Source organism: Mauremys reevesii, linkage group 1, assembly GCF_016161935.1.
Source record: "Mauremys reevesii isolate NIE-2019 linkage group 1, ASM1616193v1, whole genome shotgun sequence".
NCBI classification, from domain to species: Eukaryota; Metazoa; Chordata; order Testudines; family Geoemydidae; genus Mauremys; species Mauremys reevesii.
The window spans coordinates 240,580,963-240,591,118 of NC_052623.1; the positions used below are offsets into that span (position 1 = coordinate 240,580,963).

The window sequence follows — 10,156 nt, forward strand, 5'->3', positions numbered from 1 at the left end:
ATATAAATGTAAATGGCTTTGGGTTGCATCTTTGAAGCACACCTTCTGCATAAGGTGAACATGCTGCAAGAGAAGATTAGCCTCACAGAAAGATAAGTACATCTTTGTATCATTCGTTTTTGTTTTTAAGACAATAAATTTGGCTGAGTTTGCTTATTTGGTCTCTTGAACATTTCTCATAGTGAGCCACAAGTATAGTCAATCAATTGGCTATACTATTAATTAACAGCATGGACATACTCTTAGAGGTTTGCAATTGATTGGACAAGTGACATGTTTTGGAAGTTCTATTGAGGGGCCTGGTGAAATAGCACAGGACACAATTCTCTGGCTCTGAGAGATCTTTCTTCTGTTTGTTGCACTATGTCTCGTGGGTCATTAGTCCCTATGGCATGTTCCTCTCTCACACACACAAGCCACACTTTTCAGGAAATAGAATATTTTATAACAATATACCGGTAATTTACTTATAATGAAATATTAACTACCTTTGTCTTGATCTTCATATTTCCCTCCAATCAGATACAACAGCAACCATTTTAAAATGAGAGTGTCATAAACACACTCTACTATCCCCCCAAAACACCATTAAGCCATGATCAATTATGCAGACTTTTGGGCCGTCTCTCAACATAAATAGGCCACAGCCAGTGACAGACATATTGACGGACAGAAGTCAGTTACTGCCTTTTAGCTGAGGTGAACACTTCCACCTAAAGTTCTTAATCCAGATCTTAGTTGAGTGGTGAAATAGAAGTGCATGTTATGGGCAAGAGTTTAGATGGACACTATTTCAGTGTTTGGGCTATCTGGAGTTGACATCTTTGGATCCTCCGTAGTAGGGAACCACCACCACCGCTCTCCCCCAACAAACTAACCCTTATTCTCCCTCATCTGCCAGATGAATCTGAAATGTAATGTCTCTTGGAGACTCATGACTCACTATGAAGTTTCTGTTGTAGAACATAACCAGTGTTGCTATGTAATAGCTCAGGCTTGAAAGAATAGAAAAATTCTATTCCTCAAATGCTCAGTTTAACTAGAGGAATACACGTACCAGTAAAGTTTATATATACTGTACCTCTTCCTGAAGAGAAGAAATCTTGATGATGAGAGACTGATTCTCTTTTTCCTGGTTAAGGAGAATACAGGAAGAGTCAGCTTGCCATGTTTTAAAGGTAGCATTGTTTATAATAGTCATAGGATACTATCAAATTACTTGGGTGACCTTAGTTTCAAAGCTACTCTGCCTTGATCTGGTGAACCACTAAGTTAAGGAGCCACAAAAAAAAGTCAGATGGCTAGAATGACACTAGATGATGTTCGCATTGTTGGAATAGTGCAACATAATAATGAACACTGACTAATATAGTCTACTAAAGGATGTGTCATATGTGACATTTGAGGTAGTTTCCTGTAATAAGGTGAAAAGTGTAGCAGGCATCTTCATATTGTTTTTTCCCATGTCCCCCCACAATTCTAGTGGAGTCCCTTTTTTGGTTGCACAATGAAACTTTAGTAGTTCTAGTCTATATCTACAGGCATCATACAGCATGGGGAGAACTTAACTGACCAGTGCTCCTCACTCAGCATTATGGGGGAATTCATACCTCTGGAGGTCAAGAAAAAGACCTGAGCACTGCTAAAGAAGGACTTACATCTCATACTAGCTATCTGCAGAAATCTCTCTCTCGGGGAACCAGAGAATGCCAGTCTAAATTGCAGACTCCACAAGAGCTGCATAGAGCACTAGAATTACTAGAGGAACGTCAACTGATTTAAAGATAGGTGTGGCTACAGATTACAACACCAAACATTCTGCAAATTTAGTTGTATGCAAGACCAGAGGATTTTTTTTAAGTGCAGATAGGGACAGTTGTAAGTATTTCTTAATGATTTACTTCACTATAAGACTTGAAATTATAAAACCTTCCATTTGAGGATCTCAAAGTGCTTTATGAACACTAATGAATTACATTTCAACATTTTAGAGAGGTATTACTCAGATTATACAGGTGGGATAGTGAAGTTTCTTCTCACACCAGTTTTATACTGGTATAATTCTACTGACTTCAGTGTAAGTTAAAGGAGAATCGGGCCCCAAGTGTTTTGCCCAAGAGCCATACCAAAAAAAAAAAAAAAAAAAAGTGTCAGCAGAGCCAGGAATATGAACACAGGCATTCCTAATACCCACTGCTGTGCTTTAAAAGGTTAGTCTTCCTCAACAATATCCCTTCCAGACAGTATTAGAGAGTGTTACATGGAGCAACAAAGCTGCAAACAAAAGTTTATTTCAGTCATTGTGCCCCAAATTGAGAGGTTGTAAAAAGGCAGTTAACATATCAGAGGCAAAGACAACACAAGAGTTTTATTTCCAAAGCCACATGAACTACCAGCCATATTAAGGGAACATAATTTCCTGATTTTATAATGGTAGGCAGCTCATTCCCTCAGTACAGCTTCTTACTTTTATATATTATCAGAAGACCTACTAGCTGTTTATGCTGGGTCACAATATTGCATCTTTTCTCTTCTGAGATGTTCAGGCTAATTTTCATTTCTTCCAGTTCCTCCTTTAATGATTTTGCTCTCATAACAGTCTGCTGGGCACTGCAGAAAGAAGAATCCAGCAAAGCCACAGGCATTAGATTTTTAAAGCTTATTATGAACATAGTATTTTTGGACAAAGTAAGAGCCCCCAGGGACTCATCCTTGTTGGCATGCTTTAAGGCAGACTGCAAGAATCTGCCAGTTGAGTAAGGTTTAAGCTTGCACTTTGGGCTAAGGAATGACCTTTTATGGAATTTTTCATTCCTGTCTATTTCAGCATCCCCCTGCCATGCCACCTGGGCCTGTGCTGCTTCTGTTACCTTCATTCAGCCAAGGAACAGTCAACGGACTGCCCCTGAGCACTTACAACAGGCTTGCTCTTGGATCACATCTAACTTACAACTTATAATCAAGTGCATAACTAGTTACAAGCAGAGTCTGATTTACGTGTTTGTTAGTTTCCATGGTCACTAACTATGTTTTGTTCCTGCCAGAGGCCTACAGTGAGAGTCATTTTCCTGTAATATTATTTTGCTCTGTTGATGGGATCACCTAGCTGGGCATGTGTATGTGGTGTGACTACAACCCCTTCCTGTTATCTCTATGCAGACAGGACCTCCCCAAGCACACTGCTGATATATGGCAGTTACCACTCCTTGCAACAAAGCCTGATGCCAACTCTGTCCACATATCTATTCAGTGACACTATCATAGGACTTAATCACATCAGCCACACCATCAGGGGCTCATTCACCTGCACATCTACCAATGTGATATGTGCCATCATGTGCCAGCAATGCCCCTCTGCCGCATACATTGGCCAAACCAGACAGTCTATATGCAAAAGAATAAATGGACACAAATCTGACATCAGGAATCATAACCAGTAGAAGAACACTTCAACCTCTCTGGTCAATCAGTAACAGACTTAAAGGTGGCAATTTTGCAACAGAAAAGCTTCAAAAACAAACTTCAAAGAAAAACTGCTAAACTAGAATTAATTTGCAAACTAGATACCATTAACTTGGGCTTGAATAGAGACTGGGAGTGGCTGGGTCATTATACAAATTGAATCTATTTCCCCATGTTAAGTATCCTCACACCTTCTTGTCAACTGTCTGGAATGGGCCATCTTGATTATCACTACAAAAGTTTTATTTCCTCCTGCTGACAATAGCTCATCTTAATTAATTAGCCTCTTGGAGTTGGTAGGGCAACTTCCACCTTTTCATGTTCTCTGTGTGTGTATTTTCATTCTTACTATATGTTCCATTCTATGCATCTGATGAAGTGGGCTGTAGCCCACAAAAGCTTATGCCCAAATAAATTTGTTAGTCTCTAAGGTGCCACAAGTACTCCTGTTCTTTTTGTGGATGCAGACTAACACGGCTGCTACTCTGAAACCTACCACTTTGGAGGTCTTTCAGGCTCTGCCCTCTCTGTGGAAGTACCAGAGAGAGGACCCAGACCTACAAAAATCCTAGAATTAGGCAAAGTCCCAGTCTCCAGAACTAACGAGAGCCACAAGACCCGCTCTTGGTTGACAACTAACCCTGAAAAATATTCCGAGCTGCCCAAATTTCTACCTCTGGGCACACACACTGCTGCCTTACTGTAGGTGTCCGGACACCTAAGCCCCAGCCCAGTATGATCTGCAAACTGAAAAGAGATAGGCAGAGGGGTATCTTGTGTGTCTGTGGGGTCCAATATATTTGGCATGCGTGGAACTTGCTTCATTGTACCCAGAATGGCTGAGAGGGTTGGTACCTTTAGCCCAACGGTTAGGATTCCCACATCTTGGGTGGGAAACTCCAGTTCAGATTCTCCCCATGGATAATCAGAAGGGATTTGTACAGGGGTTCCTCACCTCTCAGGCCATTGGACTATGACATATGATGTAGGTCATATTCTGATTCTGATGTAGGTCATATTGAAGTTGTTCTGCTCAGGGGTGAAAGTAACTTAAAGGACTTGCTGGTACTCCAGAGTCCTGCAGAGGGGGAGGGGCCTCAACCAGAAGAGGCATAGCCTCTATCGGAAGAGGTGGGGCCTTTAAATCCCAGGGCTTTTAAATCAGGATTTAAAAGGCTCGGGGATTCGGCTGAAGCTAGGAGCCAGGCCCTTTAAATCACCCCCAGAGCTACCAGCTGCAGAGGCGGCTGGGAGCCCTGGGGTTTGGGCAGGGGTGAAAGTAATTTACATTTCTTACCCATATGGTCCAATCACAAGCAACCCACCTCTCCTACGTACTACATGGAGCCCTCCCATTGCATGACAGAGAGAAAATAAAGCTACTATTACTACTACCAGTACTGTCTGTAATAAAACTTTACTATTAAAATAAGCCTGAAAAAGTGAAAACTCACTGTCACATTTTTCTCTGTGTCTTCCCTCCTCTTCCAGTCAGGCTGCGGACACTAGGCTCCGTGCTTTCTCCCTGCCTGGCACTGAGCAGCAGCTGCAGGGGCTTCCCTCTAGCTTGCAGCAGGAAGCAGGGGACTGGCTGAGGGAGGGAGAAGCCTGCCTCCTGCATAAGAACAGTTTAAACTCAGCTGTTCCCTGCATGGTTCAGTAACATTTCAAAGAGGATCTGCAAGCAGTTTGGACATCACAACCATGCATAGGCGCCGACTTATATGGGGCTCTGGGGCTTTAGCCCCATGAATAAATCCCAAGCAGGGGCTCTGCCCCACCAATGTTTTTTCTCCCCTGCTTGGAGCGCCCCCCCGCCGCTGCCGCCAGGGCTGCCCAGAGCCCTTTAAATCCCAGCCGCGGCCGGGAATCAGAGGGCTCTGGGCTTCCCCCTGCAGCAGGCAGCCCAGAGCCCTCTGATTCCCGGCCGCTGCTGGGATTTAAAAGGCTCTGCGCTCCCCGCGGTTGCAGGCAGCCCAGAGCCCTTTAAATCCCAGCCGCGGCCGGGAATCAGAGGGCTCTGGGCTGCCTGCTGCAGCGGGAAGCCCAGAGCCCTCTGATTCCCGGCTGCGGCTGAGATTTAAAAGGCTCTGGGCTCCCCGCGGTTGCAGGCAGCCCAGAGCCCTTTAAATCCCAGCCGCGGCCAGGAATCAGAGGGCTCTGGGCTGCCTGCTGCGGTGGGGAGCCCAAAGCCTTTTAAATCCCAGCTGCAGCTGGGAATCAGAGGGCTCTGGGCTGCCTGCAACCGCGGGGAGCCCAGAGATCTTTAAATCCCAGCCGTGGCCGGGAATCAGAGGGCTCTGGGCTGCCCGCTACTGCGGGGAGCCCAGAGCCTTTTAAATCCCAGCCGCAGCTGGGAATCGGAGGGCTCTGGGCTGCCTGCAGGGGCAGAGAGCCCAGAATCCTTTGAATCCCAGCCGCGGTGGCTGGGATTTAAAGGGCTCAGGGCTCCCGGCGGCTGCCAGCAGCTCAGAGCCCTTTGAATCCCAGCCCCTGGCTGCTGATTGCCCCCTCCCCGGACCCCCACCCCCTATCTAAGCACCACTGGTCCTTGTCCCCCATTACCCACTCCCCAGACAACTGCCCCTAACTGTCCCTTGGGACCCCAGCCCCTATCTAAGCCTCCCTTCTCCTTGTCCCCAACTGCCCCCTCCTGAGACCCCACCCAACTTCCCGCCAGGACCCCACCCCCTACCTGTCCCCTGATAAACCCCCTGGACTCCCATGCCTATCCAATTGCTGCCTGTCCCCTGACTGCCCCTCCGAACCTCTGCCCCATCCAACCCCCCCTGCTCCTTGTCCCTTGACTGGCCCCTGGAACCCCCTACCCCTTCTCCAACCTTGTAATCTTGTGGCACTGATGCGTTGTAGCTTCATTTTATATCGGCTTACAGGGCGGGAGTGGGGGGGGCACCACCATTTTGGGCCCCACCAAAAATTATACAAACCTGCCGCCTATGCAACCATGATCCTCTGCTGGGGAGGGAATGGGATAGATTTGAACTTGGAAATGGTTCCTGATTTTGATTGTGTTTTTTGTCTATAGGAGATCCCCTCATCCCGGGGGCAGAAAAGAACTGCCCCTGCCATGGTCACACACCCCCTCCCAACAACAACTGGGAGTGAAATTAACAAGGATGCCAGAAACAGCTTCTAACCCTGGGGGTTGAACTGTGCAGAGAACAGCTGAGTTTAAACTGTTCTTATGCAGGCAGCAGCAGCAGGCATCTCACCCAGTGTCCCTACTGCAAGCTAGAGCCTAGAGGAGAACCCTGCTGTTGGGAGGGGTGGGGAGGAATGCAGAGCCTTGTCTGCAGCCTGGCTGGAGGAGGGGGAGGGAGGAGATGAGAAACCAATGTGACAGTGAGTTTTCCCCTTCCACCTGCCTTTATTAGCTCTGGATTTAAGCTGTGCAGCCAAATGCTTGTATTTGTTGTGCATATTAGTATTGGAGAGAGATCCCCTCATCCCCGGGGGCAGACAAGGATGCCCCTGCCATGGTCAAACACACCCTCCTCACTCCCCCCAGCTACTGTGAGTGAAATTAACAAGGATGCCAGAAACCACTCCTAACCCCAAGGGCTGAACCACTCAGGGAACAGTTGAGTTTAAACTATTTTTATGCAGGGGGCAGGCTTCTCCCCCCCCCCTCTCAACCAGTCTCCTTTTCTTACTGGTCCTCTGTACCAGCCTTTACCGGCTTACTTTCACCTCTGGTTCTACTTTAAAAAGAATTTAAAATATTAATTGGGCCAGAGAGAGTGAGAATCACTCTAGAGTCCAGTGGTTAGGCACTCAAGAGGTGAGCTGAGCTCTGTTCAAATCCCTTCTTCAGGCAGGTGGAGGAACTAAACCAGGATCTTCCACATCTCAGCTAAGTATATGAACCACTGAGCTAAAAGTGAGGACCTCTTTTCACTCCTCCCCCTTCTCTTCCCCCCATGCCCATCAGGTCTATTTTGCCTGAATCCAGGAGAGGGGTTCTGGATTGCAAACAGAGGTCAGTTCCTAACCCCACGAGAAGGGCAGGGCTTAGAACACACCACCTTTTGCCAGCTTTTCCCATTAGCTAGCTATCTGCCTCACGTGCTGGGTTTTGTGAATTTCATTCTTTAGGTGCCTACCTCTTCCTCTTCATTGTATAGAGACCCAAGGCACCTAACTCAGGCTTTGTGGTTCTCACTGTTCCAGTGGTTTCCCAGGCATCTAAGAGTCAGGCATTGTGATGCTTTTCATCACAACACTCATCTCCCTTTGCTGATCTGGGCCAAACTACCTGGATTTCCCCCAAAGGCACTGAGACAGTGAGGCAGCATGGTAGGGTTGGCATAAACTTCTAGGACCAACATTTAATCACGGAGCCTTTAACTACAAAGAGTCAAGCCAAGTACTGAACTAAGGAAAACAGGAATGGATCCCCATTTCTTCCTCCTCCTCAGTGGCTTATTAGATGGAAAAAGTGGTTCCCATTAATCTAATTTTATAGAATAAACATGAGGTCCAGCATAGGGAGTTTTTGCAAATTTGGTCACCACTTCCAGACAGCAGGAGTTAAAAATTACTGAACTTATGCTGAAAGCGGTCCACCTTTTTACTTGATTATTTAGATCCTCATTGTCCTCCATTAGCCTATTATTGGTATCCTCCAATGCTTCAACTGCCATCTTTAGTTTGCAGTTCTCCTCTTGAAGTTTCTGATTCTTGAACTGAAGGTCTGCTACACAGGTAATCAAGTCAGATGTCTCCCTGTATTCAATAAAAAACAAATAATAATTCCATGTTTTTCCTCAGTATGCATCTTCCAACAAGGGTAAAATGTAAATAGAAGAATTGTGTTCAGGCAAATTTTAAGTTGGTAGACAATAGCTCTATTCTGATGCTACCACAACATCCCCAAATCAAGGCTTTGAACCTACAAAAACACACACTTATGAATAACTTCACAGATGTAATAATCCCATTAATGGGGCCATATTCAGTGTGCAAGTGTTCACAGGATAAAAAGGTGCGAGTGTTTGATAGTCACTTTCTCATAAGAAGTCATTGGCAACTACTATATAATTTTAAAAATCCCCCCTTCTCCTGCCACCATTGAAAGCCTGTGGTTAGCACAAGCTATATTTCTAAAAATAGATAGAAGTGAAATTTTCACAGCTAGATGTGTGCCTAAACTGGAAACTCAGGAGGAGTACACAATTTTGAATGTTTTTTGTATGGTGAATTGAACACAAAATCATGATTTTTAAGAGCACTATAAATATCAAGATGCTGTTCATCAGTGAAACCCAAACATTGGTTGGAAAAAAACCCAACAGAACTAAGGGCTGGGCACCCTTTGAGATCAGACCCAAACACGCTACTTTTTAATATGAATTAATATCAGACTTTGAAAGAACTTGAGAAGTAACAGTGGAAATTTTGTTCATCAGTGAACACTAGCAAACCAAAGTTTAAGTATAGCAAACGGTATAAGAGGAATCAGCATACGTTACAAGCAGGCACATGAACAGCAGTTGAAAAGTTAAGCCAAGTTCTGTAAAGAACTTTAAACACTGGTTTTATTCTTAACAAGGACTGTGTAACTAGGTTTTTGCAAAGTTCAAAGAGGCTCTACCAACAAGAGGTTCTCAAAGTGAGGGGCACAGAATGTATCCAGGAAGGGAGGCACATGAGAAGTTTTAGGGGGGACCCCCCCCCCAAACTTACTGTGCACATTCAGAGATGGGTGGCCAGAGAGTAGTGGCTATTGGCTGGGTGCTCAGCTCTGAAGGCAGCAGCTGAGAAGTAACGGTAGCATGGTATGGTATTGCCACCCTTACTTTTGCATGGCTGGTGGCAGCAGCTTTGCCCTCAGAGCTGGGCACCCAGCCAGCAGCCGCCACTCTCCACTCTCCTTTCAGAGCTGGGCAGCCAGAGAGTGGTGGCTGCTGACGGGGCAGGCGTAAATTACTACAGACAAAGAAGGGGGGCACAATCAAATAAGTTTGAGAACAACTGCTAGCAACAGCGCAGAGGAATGCATTTGATCCCATCATCCATTTTTTTTTTCCCAGAAGAGAGTTTAGGCCTATTAGAGAAGAACAACTGTATTAGGTTTAAGAAAAGTATTGCATGACTAAAACTTACAGGTCTCCTTTGGACACATCTCCACCTAAGGCCTCTAAACTTCCTGATGTAATGTTTATCCTAGCTGGAGTCTTTTTTGCTGAAAGAGATTTTTCCAGTTTTAGTTTAAGGGGAAAAAGAAAAAAAGAAAAAAGTCAAGTATTCCTGAGTAAGAATGAAATATTCCACACCTGTTAGAATGCTCTCATGCAGTTTAAACACAGACTCTTCTGTATTTGTTGTCTCCTTAGTGGTATCTTCCCTGAAGCAAGTAAACCATGAGGTTACTCAAAATAGATTCACTCTAGCCTACCTACACAGCCTGTAGTTAACACTCATTCTGTTAAAATACATTCAAGTTCCTTGCTATATACATCCCTGATAATATATTCCCACTCCTTAAGATATACTGTGACCTTTAATTTCTTACTGACTTTTTTTTTTTTTTTAAACACACTATGTAGGAAGATGTGTGGTGAAAAGCCACCCTGTGGTCACTATCAGTTGTGCGATTCCCAGATGCTAATGTATGCCCAGCTTATTAACACGGCAAACCAGACAAGTTATTCTTACTGTCTTGTCTTTATAG

General features: G+C 45.0%; 1 protein-coding gene across 7 annotated transcripts in view; it reads right to left on the reverse strand.

Annotated features, from left to right (window-relative positions):
• Positions 1–10,156, reverse strand: part of LOC120407247 (inositol 1,4,5-triphosphate receptor associated 2-like) — a 65,188-nt gene that overhangs the window by 49,150 nt on the left and 5,882 nt on the right. For all 7 annotated transcript variants that reach the window (XM_039542781.1, XM_039542789.1, XM_039542787.1 and 4 more), the window contains 5 exons: positions 9,759–9,829; positions 9,589–9,667; positions 8,050–8,208; positions 2,493–2,610; positions 1,082–1,132 (listed from right to left, as the gene is read on the reverse strand). In XM_039542781.1, the coding sequence (XP_039398715.1) occupies positions 1,082–1,132; positions 2,493–2,610; positions 8,050–8,208; positions 9,589–9,667; positions 9,759–9,829 (478 nt within the window). The remainder of the gene's footprint in view (positions 1–1,081; positions 1,133–2,492; positions 2,611–8,049; positions 8,209–9,588; positions 9,668–9,758; positions 9,830–10,156) is intronic.